The 21,635-nt window shown below is 40.7% G+C and overlaps 1 protein-coding gene across 1 annotated transcript; it reads left to right on the top strand.

Moving 5' to 3' along the window:
* Nucleotides 1–1,720: 1,720 nt before the first annotated feature.
* On the top strand, nucleotides 1,721–21,326 carry dnajc8 (DnaJ (Hsp40) homolog, subfamily C, member 8). The gene is made up of 9 exons (XM_083767192.1): nucleotides 1,721–1,828; nucleotides 2,892–2,993; nucleotides 3,165–3,221; nucleotides 3,523–3,589; nucleotides 3,861–3,955; nucleotides 5,889–5,960; nucleotides 7,986–8,077; nucleotides 20,680–20,755; nucleotides 20,851–21,326. Exons 1-9 carry the CDS (start codon nucleotides 1,760–1,762, stop codon nucleotides 20,968–20,970), a joined length of 750 nt encoding a protein of 249 aa, XP_083623318.1. The 5' UTR covers nucleotides 1,721–1,759; the 3' UTR covers nucleotides 20,971–21,326.
* Nucleotides 21,327–21,635: the final 309 nt, after the last annotated feature.

Genomic DNA, 21,635 nt, shown 5'->3' with positions numbered 1-21,635 from the left:
GGTCTGGGCACCGGACTGGTGATCCAGTCGCGGTGTGCCGCGGGTTCGACTCCCGAACCCGACACGGCCTTTACCGCATGTCATCCCCCCATCTCTCTCCCGTTTCCTGTCAGCCTACTGTCTGTCCCTTAAAAAATCAATAAAAGGCGTAAGCCGCAAAAAAATATCTTAAAAAAAAAAAAAAAAATAGTGTCGTAAATCTTAAGGCTAGATTTATTAACAGGGGTGCCCAAAGGTTAGATCGCGATCTACCAGTAGATCACAAAGGCTGTACAGGTAGATCACATGACATGGCCCTAAAGAATATTTAATTTAAATATAAAAATATATATTTTTGACATCTGTCACTTGAAATAAGGTGACTTGATTGATTGACATCAAAAGGGCCTATGTCAGCTCAACCCACAATGCAATATTTTGTTCAAGAGTGTTGCTGTGCACAAAAACTTTGGTAGCATTACAAATTAAATATAAAAACCCCTACCTATTCCATTTCTCCCGCTCTATCTCCCATTCCAAGTGCATTTGTCTTATATCAAATGCCAGCTCCGCTATTCCAAAGCCCACTCGGGTACATATTTAAACTATTAAAAGAAAAGAAAAAATCGGTGGGTAGATCTTGTTGAGCAGGTCATTTTGAAAGTAGCTCTCAAGTCAAAAAAGTGTGGGCACCCCTGGGCTAGAATATCTTACTACAATTTCTATGTTGTACCATGGGCAGTTTTTTAATGAATATTGGATTATGGTGTATTTCCTCTTGACATCAGAAGATTGAGATTTTCCCCCCGGGACACTGGGTACTACTTTGTGATATTTTCTTGGGGGAAACTGGGCAGTGGGTAGCCCAAAATTTGAACTCTCGTAGATGTATTTATCGATTCTGACAAGATTGAAAATGTCAGAATCGATAAATACATCTACGAGATGTGGGCAGTTATGGTGGGTATTAGCCTACATTGGGATAACTGAACACGCATTGTTTTCATTCAATAAAGACCATTATACACTATCATGATCTTCATTTATAAACATATAGGCCTAAGCTAAGCTTGCAGAATGCACAATGCACAATAGGCCTACATTACACGTCTGGTCTACCGTCTTATTTTGTGAACAGCAGGGGGGATGAGAAATTAAATCAATAATTGGCTTTACTAGATCCTCTAATTACGCCAGTGGGATTTAGTCTTGAGTTAGTAGAATCTGACGAGATTCATTATGCTAGAGCAGTGGTTTTCAACCAGTGGTCCTTGAGGATGTTCCAGGTGGTCCCCAGCTAAATGATGGAGAGTTGTTAACCAAATAGACCTTTATAGATCTTTAACTCTTGAGAGCGTCAATTAAAATGTATGCTCTCAAGAGTTACATTATTGCTAAACATCTGCATTACTTAATTTACAAGACATTTACACAATTAGAGAATATAGAATAATTGTTATTTTGATCAACGACAACAAAATATTCTTTAGTTTTGGGTCTGAGGCTAAATCTCATCTAATCGTGGGCCGTGGCTCAAATGCCCAATACATAATGGGCCTTGGAATGAAAAGGGTTAAAAACCATTGTGCTAGAGGATTATAATAACACGAAAAACGAATGAAAGGCATGAAATGGAGTGGGTTTTTTGCCATTATCACTACTGTTTGGTGCGCGCACGACGTCGTGCGACGACGTTCTATCAAAGGGCAGTGCGCACGCACAGTCACGTTACGCCGCCGAAGAGAGTCCAACGTGACGTCACATGTAAACCTGGGTCAAGATGGCGGCCGCCGGAGGAGAATCCTCAACTCAGTGTTCAGATGAATTATTTCAAAGCTTTTACACGGAGGTAGGGTAACTTTGAACAGAGTTTTGCACTATAGGAGGATAGCGCTGTTTGTCATATTCTGTCACATGCACACTGCTTGGTCTGCCAAAGCTCGTATTTTATTATCACGTGTGGTCCTGCTGAAGATTAGCATTAGCTAGCCATGGAAAGCTAACGCAACCTGTGCAAAAGAATGAACCTACATGTGTTTATTTTCCTGTGTTATACCTGCATAGTCACGACACTATACTACTTGACTGCATTAAGCTTTTTGGTAATCATCTTGTTAATAATAGTTGTTTTAAGTTATGGTTGCATGAAGCACAATAAAGACTACATGTTAATCACAGACAATTCAAAACATGAGAATGTTTGCCGCACCTGTCCATGTGTTGTACTGTTTTTAATTATTATACTGCGACATTCGTGTTAGTTAGATATTGACTGACGCAATGATTTCCGTCCACGTTATTTAAATAACGGTGACCGTGTCAATTAAAAAATAACAAACTTGTTTTTCCGTCAGGCCAGAGTAGACCTTGCTCTGTCGTTTTTATAAATCGTGTGGTCTTATTTTAAATCCGCTGTTTTCACGGACCACGATGAAAGATAGAAACAACCTGAACAACGCAGACATAATGTGTTAAGAGATCAGAGTTCTTTAGGTAACCAACAAATCCTCCGGAAAGCTGCAAGCATTTTGGCGTATAGTTTCAAATGTATTACAAAACATCATTGCATAACCGTATGAATGTTTATTACACATTCAAGAGGGCTGCTCTAAGAAAACGTTACAAACAGATCAACAACCAGTAAACTTTCTATTACTTATGGTAAAGCTTGTATGCTCTTGGGAGGAAGGACATTTGGTACCTTTTTGTACCTGGTTGTGTGAGTGTCCTCCCAGATTTTTTAGATTGTAGTTATTGCTATTGTGGGTTTTTTTGTAGACAGCCTCTGGATAATTGCATGGACTGTTCCCTTACCTCCAGGGAACTTGGTTCTAACAGGTGAATTGTATCTGTTTCTAGTTATGTTTTCATCAGGTTGACGATTAGGATTTTGCTCTGCTGTGTCTCAACAGGTGAAGCAAATAGAGAAGCGTGACTCAGTTTTGACCTCTAAGCAGCAGATCGACAGATTGCTCAGGCCTGGTTCATCCTACTTCAATCTGAATCCCTTTGAGGTAACTAGAAAAAACATAACTTCCATGAGTACATGTGGTATTGGAGGGAGGGGAAAGGTTTGTTTTTGGTTCTGTGTTGCCACAGGTTTAACAGAAATTTTGCTTTCTCATATGCTCCACATTTTTCTTTCTTGACACGATTTTGATTCACTAATTCATTCCTAATTCTAGGTGTTGCAAATTGACCCAGAGGCAACAGATGACGAGTTGAAGAAGAGGTTTCGAGCAGTAAGCAGAACTTGTTATTGTACTAAATTAAAATGTCAGGAAGATGTACTCTCAAAGTTACTGTAAGAACTTTCCCAGCCTACGAAAACCTGTGTTTCACTACAATTGGTGTGAGGTTTTCCAGAGCGAAGACATTAGGTGTTACCGCCAGGCTGTCACATGTCCTTGCAATAGATGGACAGATTTCAGGTTATTGGAATCGACCTTGTCGACCTTTAAAAGCTTAAAATGGATAAACCATGTCAACGATGTTTCTCTTTCCTAGTCTAATGTCTAGTGTTTGTGGTCTTCCTTTCATCAGTTGTCCATCTTAGTCCATCCAGACAAAAACCAGGATGACCAAGACAGATCACAGCTTGCCTTTGAAGGTAAAATGCTGATATCTGCATATAATTGGGAATGCGGTACCAATGTTATTGTTCCAATGTGTGTGTTAATTGACTGATACTACCTAAGGTATATTCTAGAAGTTCTAGAACATCGTAGATCAGTTGTCCACGGACCACTAGTTGTCCAAAAGAAATGTTTTAAAATGTTTATGGTTCCTGTGGTTAAATTAAAGATATTTGAAATACATCCCTGGTTGATATTTAGTTGAGACTGTGCTGGATGCCATCTAAAGATGTTGTTTCATTCTAGCTGTGGACAAGGCGTACAAGAATCTACTGGAACCTGACATGAAGAAGAGAGCTATAGATGTGATCAGTGCAGGAAAGGAGTATGTGGAACACAATGTGAGTTCTTGAGTTGAATTCCGAACCTGTGGGCCAGGACCCATTGTTGGGTTGCCAGGGTATTACAATAATCAAACATGGAAATCAGATGTTGTCTTAGATCAGTTTGTAGGGGTCTATATGGTAAAATAGACCTTCAAAATGGAGCCGGTAAATACACTTTTTGTTACTACCGAGTGGAATAGTAAGAGTGGCAACACGCTTTGATCTCGCCGCAAAGTGGGTGCCTATGGGCTATAGTGCCAAACATTGGAACTATCCCATTGAGATAGAATGAGCACTTTCGCATTCCATTGTTAAATTTTGAGTCTTTTTTATTGATTGAATATTTTATTAGACAATAAGAAAAAAATGCAAAGTTAAAATTAAAACAAATGAGACACTCAGAGTGGCAAGAGTGAGTTTTCTCTTAATGATTCCAGTCAAATTAACACGTTTCAGCTATCCAGCCTTCATCAGTGATGAAGTCAGTCAACATGGAAGAAGTAATAAAAGATGAAAATCACTCGACACTCTCGAATGCAAACCTTTATTTTTTTATAAATATAAAGAAATGGCTTTGGCCAGCCACAAAGGAGACCTGATAAGTTTTGCCTTGATCTAGTACAGTCATTCCCAACTGGTGCACGAGTGCCTTCTAGGGGGTGAGCGACATGAAAAGGCTAATGGTGGTGCTATGGTTTTATTGCTCTATAGCTTATGCAATTTGTGGGGTGGTGCGTCAGCTAGGTCGGGAGGTAACAGGGTGTGCATGGCCAAAAAGGGAACTGCTGATCTAGTAATGGCTCGTACACACTGCACGATATTTGCTCCGATTATGCTGTCGACAAAACTCCCGATCTGACGCAAAATCAGGCTTTGATCGCCAAGGTTTTGCTCGCTGTGTGTGAAAGGCTCTGCGAGAAGATATCGCGCCAATAAAAGTGCTCGCAGACGCCTCCCAGACCGTTTCTGAAGGTGGTTTGATATTTGGCTCTGTCGCCGACTGGACATCGTACAGTATGACATGGGTTGCGAGCGCGTCCCGAGAAGTCCTGTATTGCAGCCAATGAGAGCACTCACTCTGTCTGTCTGTCTGTCTGTCCGTCGGGTCGTCGACTGTATCTATAGATGATCAGATAATAATATATATAACCTTTATTCCTTGGGTAAATCCTGTCCTGTGTCGTACAATCAATGGTATAGCTATATTAGCCCAGTCTATAAAACCGACTCATTTCACTTGAATAATGTTGATAAAAACCGCATTGGAGCAAACATTTGGACCTCGTTCGCTCTCTCACTGTGTGTGTGTGTGTGTGTGTGTGTGTGGTGTGCACGCAGAGAGAGAGAGGCGTCCGGTGTTGGTCTCGTGCTTGTATCGCGGCATCCTGCACGTGTGTGAGATGTCAAAATGAATTGGAATAAAAAACAAATAGTGTATAGCCTATGTCGGGTCTGGATCGCATCTTGGTGAACTCTTGCAGTGTGTTATCCCTAGTCGGCGACCAATCGTTTAGTGTGAAAGCCACAAAGATATGACAGACGATTAAAAAAACTCCTGTAGTGTGAAATACATGACGATCTGATGACTCGCCGACTACTTTAAAACTCCTACAGTGTGTAGGGGCCATACATTTGCAGTGGTTGCTCCCACACTGGAACGTCAATGGGTTTAAGAACTTTCTAAAACTTTATTTCGTAAGCATTTTGTCTTATGGAATGTTTACCTGACTTTTTGTGCAGGTCAATGTTTTGCTTTTCTTCATTGTTATTGCTCTTGTGTGCGTCGTTTTAATGTAATTGTTTTACCTGGTTGTCCACTGTACAGCACTTTGTAACATTGTTTTGAAAGGTGCTTTATAAATAAAATGTACTTACTTACTAAAATAATTTAAATGTTACTTTGCCGTGGAATATCCCTTTAAAGTCTTGTCAATCGGTGTTCCAACAGATGGAGAAGAAAAAGAAACAGCTAAAGAAGGAAGGAAAGCCTTTATATATCGAGGAGGATGATGCTGAAATGGTAATGTATTGTAACACCCTGAGCGGCAAGGATTGAGTTCTTCGTTCAATCAATTAGTAACGCCCAGTGCAGTGCTCAGGACGGAGATTGATCAAAAGGACAGGGATTATTGATATCAAAACCGATCCCATCGCTCCAGGCTGGGATGTTTTATTTTCCGGTGGGACGTCATCGAAAATGTTCCCCATTTTAGCCGACGAGATTGAAAATCTTAAAACGTGAATAACTCTTGATCTAAAAAAAATCTAAATCATTCCGTCCAATTCTAAGAAAAGATTATGTGTTTGACGGCCCATCGTGGTTCCGTTGCTAGTCGCGTTAGAATTAATCATACCTCCCGTTGTCGATCGCATTGAGTGTTTTGGCTACATCAAGCTACTTCAGCCACAAAGATACCAAGGATTGGACAGTGATGTCACCCTTAAGGGCCTTTCAAACGGGAAGCGAGGAACGCACACATTGTTGCCTGGATCAACGAGAGGTCTGCTACAGGTCTGTTGAAGAGGGGCGCGACAACGCACGCGTAAAAAAAAGCTAAACAGAATCCAGGTCTGGTGAGGCGCAACAACTTCACGGGACTGGACCGCACTCACATAAATACGCTTGCGTTGTTGCTCCACGCAAAAATGCAGGTCTCCCTGAAAATGAACTATAGTCGCATTATATCGCTTCACGTTTGAAAGGCCGTTTACCGTGTAACATGGAAGTATCACGGCTCAAAGCCATTTGTAAGGGGAGGCCAAAGCGCACACGCACACATTTTTCCAGATTAAATCAGTGTAAATATGTTTAACAGTTTTACTTTTGTCTGCCATGATGTGCCATCATAGTCTTAAAGGACAACTCCAGACTAAATAACACATAAGCTCATTTTACTACTTATATTGATCCAAAATGACTTGCCATGGGGTCTATTTTGCAGAAATGCCCCTGTCCAGTTTCCCCAGCATAGAGCGGAGCCATATCGCCTTTTTCCTTTTTCTCATCAATCTATTATTAGTTGTCATTAAGCACATCCATGCCTTAGTTGTCCCACACGAGTCTTCTAAACAGATGTTGTGTTTTGCCATGTCCCGGAAAAGATGCGCCGTGATTGGCTAGTACAATCACTTTGATTGGCATTTGTGCCGAACGCTCATCCCAAACTATGATTTACGAGACTGTAGCTGCTTGTGTGGGACAACCAAGGCATGGATGTGTTTGTAATGACAACTAATCACACATTCATGAGGAAAGAAAATCTCCTTTGACAGCAAACAATTGGCTTAAAAGTGATATATGAGCTCCGCTCTATGAGGTCTGCTGGGGAAACTGGACGTGGACGACAGCGGCAATTCTGCTAAATGGACCCCATGATAAGTAATTTAGGATCAAAATAAGTAGCAAAATAAGCCTATATTGTATTTAGCACTTTTAAGGATCTCTCACTGAAGTCCATATTTTTGTACACGAAAATACAGACTTTTTAAATCCGTAAATCGTTACACCTACCTTACATTGACTCTGTTGCGTATAATTCTATAAATTATTCTATTAAACTGGCATCAAGCAGTGAGAGTGATTGTGTGGTCCTGTTGTTGAACACAAATAAAAAGGAAATATTGGGTCTTTTCTGAGATCACTATAAGCAAGGAGAGTTTGGCCTGCTGATCAAGGGGCTGCAGGATTATCCCCATTTGCTTCAATTTGTTTATTTAATTGGCCCAACTTGATGCTTTGCTATACTAGAGTCACATAAGAAAATCATGTTCTGTCTCAATCGCCCCTGTTAGTTTTTAGATTTAGCCAACCTCATCACCTTTTCTTTTTGTCAAGTCTAAAAGTCAAGCATTTTGTCCAACAAAACTTTAATACAAATGGCCCCTGATGTGTGAGAGAATCTGCTTCATTCACTGGTAGTATAAAGTTGGCCCCTGACTGTCCATATATGTACATGGGAACTTGTGCATACCTATTGCCTGGATATGACACAAACTGCAAGTACAGTATAAACTATACTTGTCTTCTTCTCTGCTGTTCTTCCAGTTCAGACAAGCAGTGTACAAGCAGACGATGAAGCTGTTTGCAGAACTTGAGATCAAAAGGAAAGAAAGGGAAGCAAAGGATATGCATGAAAGGTAAATGTAACCTAAAACCTTATGTTACTTAAGACAAACTAGAAGATTAAACAACCAATAACATTCCTCTCATTCACCTAGCTAAGCTAATGAAATGTTTCCGTAAATCCTCAAATAGTGACCTATAATAGCAGTTATAAGCCGATCTGCAAATACAAGCCGCCTCCTTCCCTTTTTGTACGCGTTTGTAAGTGTGTGATCACAATGAAGTTTTTATTTAAGTTTTTATTTAATTATTTGTTAAAAGAAAAGGGGGTTTCCCCCACCCCACAGGTTGAACAGCGAAACAGATAAAAAATTACAATACATCAAAAACAATCATAATAATAATAATAATAATAAATAAAGCAAGACAGGTACTTTACTATTGGAAAAAGAAAATTAAAAGAAAAGAAAATAACAGTCATCAGAGATGTTGGCATGATTTTTTCTAATGCTGTGGATAAGATGTCAAGTGTGTTTTCTTGTGCCCCATTGGATGGAGCTATAGAGAGTTCCAGAGAGATCATGTCCATTAATGAGAGGAACCATTGTGAGACCTCAAGTTTATGGGGAGGTTTCCATCTTAGGACGAGCAGTATTTTTGCAGCTGTCAGTCCTAAGAGTAGGAGTCTTCTACGTGGCATTGTCAATGTCAACCCAATCGCTGAATCGTCATTCAACAAGAAAATATTAGGCTAGAGGGGAATTCTAGTTCCCTACCTCAGATAGTACTTTTTTTAATTTTCTTTATAATTTTTATCCCACGATTTTGTAACTCATTTTTCACCCCTGTGTCAATTATCTAATGTGATTCTGAGCTCTACACACCCTCCGCCAACCTAGTCCCCATATATGGGGGACATGGGGAGAGCAACGGACTTGAACTCATGCTTCCTTCATGCCTGAGTGTCCCAAGTTACTCCTTTACACCTAAAAAGGTTATCTTTGAAGAACAAAGAAGGGCACACTGCCAGAAACTTGACACCGTTTTTTTTTTTTGCTCTTTATTTGTCAACGTTTCGGTCTATTCGACCTTCATCACGACAGACATACAGGGCACAATAACCACCAAACATTTATAGACCACACCCCCAGTGAGAAGGTCATGGAGATGCAGGTCATTGGCTGCACAGATAACCAGAACACTTAAGACACTCCCCTCAAAACCATATTAGACCCACCCTAAATAAAGAAAAGGTGTATGCAATCCCATCAAACAAAATACAATAATTTATCAGGGTCAGGGCATCACTAAAGGACAAAGGATCATATGACAGTGTCATCCAGGTCTTCAATATCTAAAAGACAAGAGAAGTCATATAAGTGGACCCACAAGTTTAAAAACAGTGAGAATACAATATTATAGAGAAGCCACAAAAAAGGTAAAAGCACAAATGTATAAAGGCAGTCCAACCAATCAACGCATGATAAATCACAGCATAATATTCAGTGTGAATTCATCATTAAGACCCTTAAGGTCCAGGGTCTGCAATGTAAAGATCCAAAATGTTTCTCTTCTTTTCAGCATAAGGTCAAGGTCGCCACCTCTGGGTGGCATTTGGACTTGTTCTATCCCCTGAAATCTAAAGGAGGATATGTCATGCTTTAAATCATTAAAATGGACAGCGACAGGATATTCTCTGTTGTTCCTGTGGATTGAGCTCTTGTGCTCACTCATGGGTTCTTTTAATTTTCGGGTGGTTTTACTGATATATGCCAGTCCGCATGGGCATGTAATTAAATAGATCACATGAGTGCTATCACAGGTGATGACGCTTTGTATGGGAAACTTTTTCCCTGTGTGTGGGTGCCTAAAGTGCGTCAATATAGCAGTGTTATTACACTGTGCACAGCGGCCACACCGGTACTTTCCTTTAGGTAAGGGGCAAAGGCTTGTTTGGCTGGACTGTGGTTCGTTTTGTGCAAAATATGCATTAACAAGATTGTCTCTCAGGTTGCGGTCACGTTTAAAAACAAACAGAGGAGGATCAGGAAAGGCAGTGGTTAGTTCAGGGTCTGACTGTAGAATGTGCCAGTGTTTTTTAAAAACAGATTTAATGGCTTGTGAGTGTTGATACAGGTCACTGAGAATTTCTTTTCGGTCTTATTGCTGGTAGTTAGTAATTCGGAACGAGGCTTGTGGAGCGCTGCATTATAAGCTTGATCCACCCAAGTGATCGGGTAGCCACGTTGCACAAACCTTTCTCGCATATCTGAGGCTTTCTCACAAAAGTTCTCGGTAGAGTGGCACACTCGTCTTAGTCTATATAATTGGCTTTTAGGGAGACCTCTTTTCAGGGGTGTAGGATGAAAACTACTAGCCAAAAGAAGTGTATTTCTATCGGTCTCCTTTCTGTATAGTGTAGTGAATAGACTGCCAATGCCTTTCATGACCCACATGTCCAGAAAATGTACTTTCTCTAAACTGTGGTCTATTGTAAATTGCGATCATAGCTATTCAGCAATTTAAAAAAATCATCAAGTTCATCAACATTACCCTGGTATATACAGAAAATGTCATCAATGTAATGGTACCATTTTACAATCTTCTTCAAATGGGTGTTGATGTCAGGGTTGGAAACAAAAGTATACAGGTTTGTAGCCCTGGAACATGACTGCCATGATAATTATCATGACAGTCATGCAGTAACTTTGCCCTGTTTTTTGCAGTCGCTGCATTTACAAGATTTCCGTATATATAAACATTCAGATTTCAAATATAAAGTACTCACAAAGTGTCCCACGGGTGTTAGTTAGTAGCAGCGCGAGCGATTAGAATTGCTGCGTCCTGCGTTCTTTAATAAAAAGCATTTTTGTCCGAGCTCTCCGGCTACTTTTTTCAAACGGGGTTCGTTTGGGAAATCCACAGTTGCACACCGGGAGCGCACTCGCCTATTAGTCTGTATTGGCAGGGCGGTCAGCGTACCTATATCGAACACACCGAGTGCCACCCTCCTCCCGACCGATAGGGGCGCGTAGTTGAAAGCCAATGGCAAAATAACACCTTGGATAAAAATGCTTTTTATTAAACAACGTGGGATGCAGAAATTCTAATCGCTGGCGCTGCTACTAACTAACACCCGTGGGACACTTTGTGAGTACTTTATATTTGAAATGCGAATGTTTATATATTTTAATTATTTGTAAATGTAGAGTCTGCAAAAACCAGGGTGAAGTTGCGTCATGACTCTCGTATGAATACGAGAGTCATGTTTACAGGGCTAACAGGTTTGCATAATTAGGGGCGCAAATTGAGCCCATGCTCGTGCCTGAAACCTGGAGATAAAAATCATTGTCAAATTTAAAGTAGTTGTATTTCATGACAAGGCGTGCCAACTCAATGATAAACTCATTGGGGGGGTTTGTCGAGTCGTCTCGATGCAACAGAAAAAGCTTTAAGGCCGCCGTCATGTGAAATATTGGTATACAAACTTGTCACATCCAAAGTTACTAGTAAAGCATCTTCTGGGATATTTTGAATACTGGAAATCTTATTAATAAAGTCTGTGGAGTCTTTAATATACGATGGTAGGGATTGTGCAAAAGGCTTAATATGGGAATCAACAAAGGCAGGAGTCGGTCTGGGCCACAATAGGCCGACCTGGAGGGTTTTCTAAGGATTTATGTATCTTGGGTAGGGTATAGAAAACAGGTTGGATTGGGTGCTGGTTATGTAGAAAATCTAATTCCGGTTTGGAGATCCAACCTTTCAATTTAGCCAATTTAAAACAATACTGAAATGAGTTAGTTGGGTCAGATTTCAATTTCGTATAGACTTTGTCATTAGGCAGTTGGGAGAGAATTTCTGCTTTATATTTGGCAGCATCTTGGATGCAAATAGCCCCTCCCTTGTCGGCAGGTTTAATAACCAAGTCTTTAGAGTCCATAAGTTCCTTTAAAGCCGTTTTCTCTGCAGTTGATTATTAGGATATGTTGATTACCGTTTCTGACTGCGCGTCCACGGACACTTCCCAGTGTTCCCGGTGTTGGCGTCACCTCTTCCCCCTCCTGCATTTCTTTTTCGGCCGTTGAACCTCCTGCGTTGTCCTAAAAAAGGCTGTTCGCTGGAGGGTTGGCTGGAATTGTTGTAGAGGGTGAAGTCGCTGTCAGACTGCACAGTCTCTCTCTGCTGGTGGTGAGATGAGGTTGAGCTGTGCTGCTGCTGTGCGCTCTGCTGGTTGGTGCGTAAAGTTGGTGCTGGTTGTTGGGAGCTGGTAGCGATGGGCTCATTTGGTTGGCTGGCTTCTTCCTCAATCTTGATGTCCCAGTCGTAGACTTGATTTGTCATGTACACCTGTCAGGGGGGCAGTTTTCCTGGCAGATAGTACTTCTGAAACTCTACACCAAAAACGAACAACATCTGCACACTCCCACACCATGTGCATTTATTGTACAGTACATCCCCAGTTCAACCTATGCAACAATAACAAACTGGGGATGTACTGTACAATAAATGCCCATGGTGTGGGAGTGTGCAGATGTTGTTCGTTTTTGGTGTAGAGTTTCAGAAGTACTATCTGCCAGGAAAACTCCCCCCTGACAGGTGTACATGACAAATCAAGTCTACGACTGGGACATCAAGATTGAGGAAGAAGCCAGCCAACCAAATGAGCCCATCGCTACCAGCTCCCAACAACCAGCACCAACTTTACGCACCAACCAGCAGAGCGCACAGCAGCAGCACAGCTCAACCTCATCTCACCACCAGCAGAGAGAGCCTGTGCAGTCTCAGTCTGACAGCGACTTCACCCTCGACAGCGATTCCAGCCAACCCTCCAGCGAACAGCCTTTTTTAGGACAACGCAGGAGGTTCAACGGCCGAAAAAGAAATGCAGGAGGGGGAAGAGGTGACGCCAACACCGGGAACGCTGGGAAGTGTCCATGGACGCGCAGTCAGAAACGGTAATCAACATATCCTAATAATCAACTGCAGAGAAAACGGCTTTAAAGGAACTTATGGACTTGGTTATTAAACCTGCCGACAAGGGAGGGGCTATTTGCATCCAAGATGCTGCCAAATATAAAGCAGAAATTCAATACATCAAAAACAATCATAATAATAATAATAAATAAAGCAAGACAGGTACTTAACAATTGGAAAAAGAAAATTAAAAGAAAAGAAAATAACAGTCATCAGAGATGTTGGCATGATTTAAGTTTTTCTAATGCTTTGGATAAGATGTCAAGTGTGTTTTCTTGTGCCCCATTGGATGGAGCTATAGAGAGTTCCAGAGAGATCATTAATGAGATGATCCTTTTTGATTGATTGATTGAAATATTTATTAACAGTTTGTAGAATTTACAGTACATTTTAAGCACAAACTCAATACAAAGACTGTCAACTGTGAGTGGACGACCCAATTAAGCATTACACTTGTTTACAACAGGGTCCACATTGTTCAATTCATCAAAACATTTAAAGACATTCAAACATTTAGAGACATACAAATAGACATTTCTATGTAGCTAAAGAACAGAACAGGAATTCATCATATGGGAAGCAAAAAAGGGAAAAGATACAATATACAGTGAGGGAAAATGGGGTGGGGGGATTCAGATTTTACAGAGGCCAGTTTCGAATTGCAGCCATCCGTAGGTGCCCTTTGAGAGCGGTTTTGAAGGAGTCAAGGGATTCACATGTCTTAATGACTGTTGGTAGGGCGTTCCACATTTTGGTGGCATAGGAGCGAAAATAATTTAGTCCCTTGTTTGTGCCGAATCTGGGTTGTACATGGTTTGTTGCACTCCCTCTGGTGTTGTGGGTGTGGACTTGGTTTACATTAAGGAAGTATTTAGACAGGTACATGGGTATCTTGGTGGTGTATCGAATCTTGTGGACCAGACCCATTGCAAGATGCTGTACTCTGTCGACGACCCTAAGCCATCCCAGCCTGTCAAAGTGGGCAGGGGTGAGATTGTGAGACCTCAAGTTTATGGGGAGGTTTCCATCTTAGGACGAGCAGTTTTTTTGCAGCTGTCAGCCCTAAGAGTAGGAGTCTTCTACGTGGCATTGTTAATGTCAACCCAATCGCTGAATCATCATTCAACTAGAAAATATTAGGCTAGAGGAAATTCTAGTTCCCATTACCTCAGATAGTACTTATTTTGTAACTCATTTTTCACCCCTGTGTCAATTATCTAATGTGATCCTGGGCTCTACACACCCTCCGCCAACCTAGTCCCCATATATGGGGGACATGGGGAGAGCAACAGACTTGAACTCATGCTTCCTTCATGCCTGAGTGTCCCAAGTTACTCCTTTACACCTGTCAGGGGGGAGTTCTCCTGGCAGATAGTACTTCTGAAACTGGTGTGGACACTCCCACACCATGTGCATGTATTGTACAGTACATCTCCAGTTTGTTAAAATATTAGGCTAGAGGGGAATTCTAGTTCCTATTACCTCAGATAGTACTTCTGAAATTCTAGACCAAAAACGTCTGGACACTCCCACACCATGTGCATGTATTGTACAGTACATCCCCAGTTTGTTATTGTTGCATAGGTTGAATAGTGAAACAGATAAAAAATTACAATACATCAAAAACAATCATAATAATAAATGAAGCAAGACAGGTACTTTACCATTGGAAAATTTTAATTAAAAGAAAAGAAAATAAGTCATCAGAGATGTTGGCATGATTTAAGTTTTTCTAATGCTGTGGATAAGATGTCAAGTGTGTTTTCTTGTGCCCCATTGGATGGAGCTATAGAGTTCCAGAGAGATCATGTCCATTAACAGTTTGACTGCCGCTAATTGTTTAATCCGGGGTACGATGCGTGCTTTTTACGACATTCCCACCTTTTGTTTTTAAAATATTTTTTATCCCACGATTTTGTAACCCATTTTTCACCCCTGTGTCAATTATCTAGTGTGATCCTGGGCTCTACACACCCTCCGCCAACCTAGTCCCCATATATGGGGGACATGGGGAGAGCAATGGACTTGAACTCATGCTTCCTTCATGCCTGAGTGTCCCAAGTTACTCCTTTACACCTGTCAGGGGGAAGCTTTCCTGGCAGATAGTACTTCTGAAACTGGTGTGGACACTCCCACACCATGTGCATGTATTGTACAGTACGTCCCCAGTTTGTTAAAATATTAGGCTAGAGGAGAATTCTAGTTCCCATTACCTCAGATAGTACTTCTGAAAGTCTAGACCAAAAACCATTGATATCTGGACACTCCCACACCATGTGCATGTATTGTACAGTACGTCCCCAGTTTGTTATTGTTGCATAGGTTGAACAGTGAAACAGATAAAAAACTAGAAAATTCGCAATTTAAAAAAATTGCAGAGTGTGGTTGCCGCAGTGGCTTACATATGCCCCTCCCACTAGTATTGCCAGCCAATTACAATTTCAAGTCACGCCTTAGATCATGCGTAAGTCATTCGGAGGGGCTTTAACCCCCGAAATTCATGTTTTTGCGACAAACGGTTACATTTCTCGCATTTGCGGCGCCCCCTATGGATGAAAATGGAATTGCTTTTAGAACTTGGTCGATTGAACCACCCCGGACATGTGATTCAAATTTGGGATGGATTGGACATTCCGTTCGTGATTTATGGCATTTTTGTGATATAGGCCCCTCCTACTAACTTCGGAAGACGATTACGGCCGAACGATACGCACTACCAAAATTCTGCAGTTGGTGATTTAATCGGATATGTCCAGAGATCATGTGTGCCGATTTCTGTGAGATTTGGACAAAATCTGTAGGAGGAAAAGCAAAAAGTGTGTTTTGGACAAAATTCAAAATGGCGGAAAATCCATCATGGCGGAAATGGGCGTGGCCTATATGGGGAGATGCGTCATGACCCAAGGAATCCAGGGGAAAAAATATTTTGATTTTACGACCTACGGTTCAAGAGTTATAAGCCAAAAGGTAAAGTGGGCTGTTATAGCGCCACCATGAGGCCGACCTATAAAATTATAATTTTAATTAATTTTAGTCATAATTAAGAAATATCCCTAAAAGTTTTGTAACTATAGTGATTACAGTCTCCGAGGAAAAAATACTTGAATGTGATTTTTTGCCTTTTCCCATTCATGTCAATGGGGAAATTTAATTCACTAATAAATTCATATCAATTAAACTATACAACATTTCTCTTAACAAAATACAAGCACACGATTCCCGATTTTTCCGGTCAATTTGACATATGGCTCAAGTGCGTACAGCGTACAGTGTGGGAGGTATAAAGCGACAAAAAAAAGACTACTGTGAAATAATAAAAAGAATAATAAAGTGTTACAATTACTAGAGTCTGGTTGCCCCTTTTGGGGCAACCACACTAATTACAATACATCAAAAACAATCATAATAAATAAAGCAAGACAGGTACTTTACCATTGGAAAAATAAAATTAAAAGAAAAGAATAACAGTCATCAGAGATGTTGGCATGATTTAAGTTTTTCTAATGCTGTGGATAAGATGTCAAGTGTGTTTTCTTGTGCCCCATTGGATGGAGCTATAGAGAGTTCCAGAGAGATCATTAATGAGATGATCCTTTTTGATTGATTGATTGAAATATTTATTAACAGTTTGTAGAATTTACAGTACATTTTAAGCACAAACTCAATACAAAGACCGTCAACTGTGAGTGGACGACCCAATTAAGCATTACACTTGTTTACAACAGGGTCCACATTGTTCAATTCATCAAAACATTTAAAGACATACAAACATTTAGAGACATACAAATAGACATTTCTATGTAGCTAAAGAACAGAACAGGAATTCATCATATGGGAAGCAAAAAAGGGAAAAGATACAATATACAGTGAGGGAAAATGGGGTGGGGGGGATTCAGATTTTACAGAGGCCAGTTTCGAATTGCAGCCATCCGTAGGTGCCCTTTGAGAGCGGTTTTGAAGGAGTCAAGGGATTCACACGTCTTAATGACTGTTGGTAGGGCGTTCCACATTTTGGTGGCATAGGAGCGAAAATAATTTAGTCCCTTGTTTGTGCCGAATCTGGGTTGTACATGGTTTGTTGCACTCCCTCTGGTGTTGTGGGTGTGGACTTGGTTTACATTAAGGAAGTATTTAGACAGGTACATGGGTATCTTGGTGGTGTATCGAATCTTGTGGACCAGACCCATTGCAAGATGCTGTACTCTGTCGACGACCCTAAGCCATCCCAACCTGTCAAAGTGGGCAGGGGTGAGATTGTGAGACCTCAAGTTTATGGGGAGGTTTCCATCTTAGGACGAGCAGTTTTTTTGCAGCTGTCAGCCCTAAGAGTAGGAGTCTTCTACGTGGCATTGTTAATGTCAACCCAATCGCTGAATCATCATTCAACTAGAAAATATTAGGCTAGAGGAAATTCTAGTTCCCATTACCTCAGATAGTACTTATTTTGTAACTCATTTTTCACCCCTGTGTCAATTATCTAATGTGATCCTGGGCTCTACACACCCTCCGCCAACCTAGTCCCCATATATGGGGGACATGGGGAGAGCAACGGACTTGAACTCATGCTTCCTTCATGCCTGAGTGTCCCAAGTTACTCCTTTACACCTGTCAGGGGGGAGTTCTCCTGGCAGATAGTACTTCTGAAACTGGTGTGGACACTCCCACACCATGTGCATGTATTGTACAGTACATCTCCAGTTTGTTAAAATATTAGGCTAGAGGGGAATTCTAGTTCCTATTACCTCAGATAGTACTTCTGAAATTCTAGACCAAAAACGTCTGGACACTCCCACACCATGTGCATGTATTGTACAGTACATCCCCAGTTTGTTATTGTTGCATAGGTTGAATAGTGAAACAGATAAAAAATTACAATACATCAAAAACAATCATAATAATAAATGAAGCAAGACAGGTACTTTACCATTGGAAAATTTTAATTAAAAAAAAAAGAAAATAACAGTCATCAGAGATGTTGGCATGATTTAAGTTTTTCTAATGCTGTGGATAAGATGTCAAGTGTGTTTTCTTGTGCCCCATTGGATGGAGCTATAGAGAGTTCCAGAGAGATCATGTCCATTAACAGTTTGACTGCCGCTAATTGTTTAATCCGGGGTTGCGTGCTTTTTACGACATTCCCAACTTTTGATTTTAAAATATGTTTTATCCCACGATTTTGTAACCCATTTTTCACCCCTGTGTCAATTATCTAGTGTGATCCTGGGCTCTACACACCCTCCGCCAACCTAGTCCCCATATATGGGGGACATGGGGAGAGCAATGGACTTGAACTCATGCTTCCTTCATGCCTGAGTGTCCCAAGTTACTCCCTTACACCTGTCAGGGGGGTGTTTTCCTGGCAGATAGTACTTCTGAAACTGGTGTGGACACTCCCACACCATGTGCATGTATTGTACAGTACGTCCCCAGTTTGTTAAAATATTAGGCTAGAGGAGAATTCTAGTTCCCATTACCTCAGATAGTACTTCTGAAAGTCTAGACCAAAAACCATTGATATCTGGACACTCCCACACCATGTGCATGTATTGTACAGTACGTCCCCAGTTTGTTAAAATATTAGGCTAGAGGAGAATTCTAGTTCCCATTACCTCAGATAGTAGTTCTGAAAGTCTAGACCAAAAACCATTGATATCTGGACACTCCCACACCATGTGCATGTATTGTACAGTACGTCCCCAGTTTGTTATTGTTGCATAGGTTGAACAGTGAAACAGATAAAAAATTACAATACATCAAAAACAATCATAATAAATAAAGCAAGACAGGTACTTTACCATTGGAAAAATAAAATTAAAAGAAAAGAAAATAACAGTCATCAGAGATGTTGGCATGATTTAAGTTTTTCTAATGCTTTGGATAAGATGTCAAGTGTGTTTTCTTGTGCCCCATTGGATGGAGCTATAGAGAGTTCCAGAGAGATCATGTCATTAATGAGAGGATCCATTGTGAGACCTCAAGTTTATGGGGAGATTTCCATTTTAGGATGAGCAGTTTTTTTGCAGCTGTCAGCCCTAAGAGTAAGAGTATTCTTGTCAACCCAATCGCTGAATTTTCAATTTCATTCAACTAGAAAATATTAGGCTAGAGGGAAATTCTAGTTCCCATTACCTGAGATAGTACTTCTTCTTTTTTTATATAATTTCTATCCCATGATTTTGTAACCCATTTTTCACCCCTGTGTCAATTATCTAATGTGATCCTGGGCTCTACACACCCTCCGCCAACCTAGTCCCCATATATGGGGGACATGTCACATGGGGAGAGCAACGGACTTGAACTCATGCTTCCGTCATGCCCGAGTGTCCCAAGTTACACCTGTCAGGGGGGAGTTTTCCTGGCAGATAGTACTTCTGAAACTCTAGACCAAAAACGAATAACATCTGTCTGGACACTCCCACACCATGTGCATGTATTGTACAGTACATCCCCATGTATTGTACAGTACATCTCCAGTTTGTTATTGTTGCATAGGTTGAACAGTGAAACAGATGAATACATCAAAAACAATCATAATAATAATAAATAAAGCAAGACAGGTACTTTACCATTGGAAAAAGAAAATTAAAAGAAAAGAAAATAACAGTCATCAGATGTTGGCATGATTTAAGTTTTTCTAATGCTGTGGATAGGATGTCAAGTGTGTTTTCTTGTGCCCCATTGGATGGAGCTATAGAGAGTTCCAGAGAGATCATGTCCATTAATGAGAGGAACCATTGTGAGTTTATGGGGAGGTTTCCATCTTAGGACGAGCAGTTTTTTTTGCAGCTGTCAGCCCTAAGAGTAGGAGTCTTCTACGTGGCATTGTCAATGTCAACCCAATCCCTGAATCATCATTCAACTAGAAAATATTAGGCTAGAGGGGAATTCTAGTTCCCAAACTTCCCATTACTTCAGGTAACTTTTTTTAAATTTTTATCCCACGATTTTGTAACCCATTTTTCACCTGTGTCAATTGGCTCTACACACCCTCCGCCAACCTAGTCCCCATATATGGGGGACATGGGGAGAGCAACGGACTTGAACTCATGCTTCCTTCATGCCTGAGTGTCCCAAGTTACTCCTTTACACCTGTCAGGGGGGAGTTTTCCTGGCAGATAGTACTTTTGAAACACTAGATAGCAGATCGTACTTCTGAAATTCATGGTGTGGACACTCCCACACCATGTGCATGTATTGTACAGTACATCCACAGTTTGTTAAAATATTAGGCTAGAGGGGGATTCTAGTTCCCATTACCTCAGATAGTACTTCTGAAATTCTAGACCAAAAACGATTGATATCTGGACACTCCCACACCATGTGCATGTATTGTACAGTATGTACAGTCTGTTATTGTTGCATAGGGTGCAACAATGAACTTGATCTTAATTGTGGTAACTAAAGCACTTGCACAAAACACACTCTTCCCCCAGCGGTTCTTGTATTTCTTTTACTGAGGATATTAGGAATATGCTTAGGGTTAGGCATTGTTTTACTGAGGATAATGTTAGGAATTATTTTAGGGTTATATATTATTTTACTACGGTTAAGGTTAGGTTTATAGGCTTTTTATTTGGTGGCGACCGTTCCAAAGTCTCCGGATTTGACCCCGGGGGAGCTTGCTATGGGGTTTGCTGATGCGTTCTTGTATTGAATTGTCATGGATCTCTTATTTTTATCTACCCCTTCCTCCTTCAAGGAAAAGAGCCAGAGAAGAAGAAATAAAGACAGCAGAGAATGCAAAACGAGAGCGGGAGTGGCAGAAAAACTTTGAGGTGTGTTCCAGTTAAAGTGAATGCCTAACCAAACTATTAGAACGCACAATGAACTTGTCCGTCTATAATTTATCCATCGTTGCCTTGTTTATCAGGAAACGAGAGACGGGCGAGTGGACAGCTGGAGAACCTTCCAGGCCAAAGGAAAGAAAAAGGAGAAGAAAAACAGGTCATTTCTCAAGCCTCCAAAAGTTAAAATGGAGCAGCGAGAATGAGCGAGGCTCTGATTTTCTGCAAGGTTCTAATGTGACATTTGGAACCTCGCTCCCCATCGTCAGTCAGGGTTCCACCTTAGTAGTTTTTACGTCATCCTGGTTCTTTTTCCCAAGACCCACTACCCCTGAGATAACTGTAGTTTTGTGCTTTGGTTTTTTGTTTCTCCCTAATGTACATATTTGTTATCCGAAATGTTTGAGAGCATGATTATGATAGCAACTCTGCTCTCCTGATGAAGAAAAAAAAAGTTCTCTTCCAGTTATGTAACAGAGAGTAAGAGTATCACAGTTTTTGCTTTCTTTTTTTTACTCGGTAATAAAGCTTGTTCATAACAAGCATATTTTGCTGTGGTCTACCATATGATCTTGTAATTGCGTGACTAAACACGTACACTATTTAAGGGCAAAGTGGAGATATGACAATTATATACATTTTACATTAAATGGAGAACAAAACTGAAATTGAAAGGATGCAAACAAGAAAAAAAGATTAATTCAGTTTTCAGTTTCTCAAATGCAGTTTTTGTTTTTATTGTTTATTTATATATATATCACAGCCTGTGTGACAGACAAGACAGTGTTGTCTGCACTGACCTTATCGGATTTCATTGATATACGGTAGGACAAGTATTGTCTTGCATCCTTTAGGTTTTGGTAAGCGTTTC

This window comes from Protomyctophum parallelum, assembly GCF_964188405.1.
Source record: "Protomyctophum parallelum genome assembly, chromosome: 1".
NCBI lineage: Eukaryota > Metazoa > Chordata > Actinopteri > Myctophiformes > Myctophidae > Protomyctophum > Protomyctophum parallelum.
The sequence above is the reverse complement of the archived record's forward strand: the minus strand, read 5'-3'. Positions and strand labels throughout refer to the sequence as shown.

Excerpts from the sequence above, each read along its gene's own strand:
- dnajc8 (XM_083767192.1), top strand. The coding sequence starts at position 1,760 with ATGGCGGCCGCCGGAGGAGAATCCTCAACTCAGTGTTCAGATGAATTA. Across the intron at positions 2,994-3,164 it reads TCAATCTGAATCCCTTTGAG|GTGTTGCAAATTGACCCAGA; the intron begins GTAACTAGAAAA and ends TCCTAATTCTAG. Across the intron at positions 20,756-20,850 it reads AGTGGCAGAAAAACTTTGAG|GAAACGAGAGACGGGCGAGT; the intron begins GTGTGTTCCAGT and ends CTTGTTTATCAG.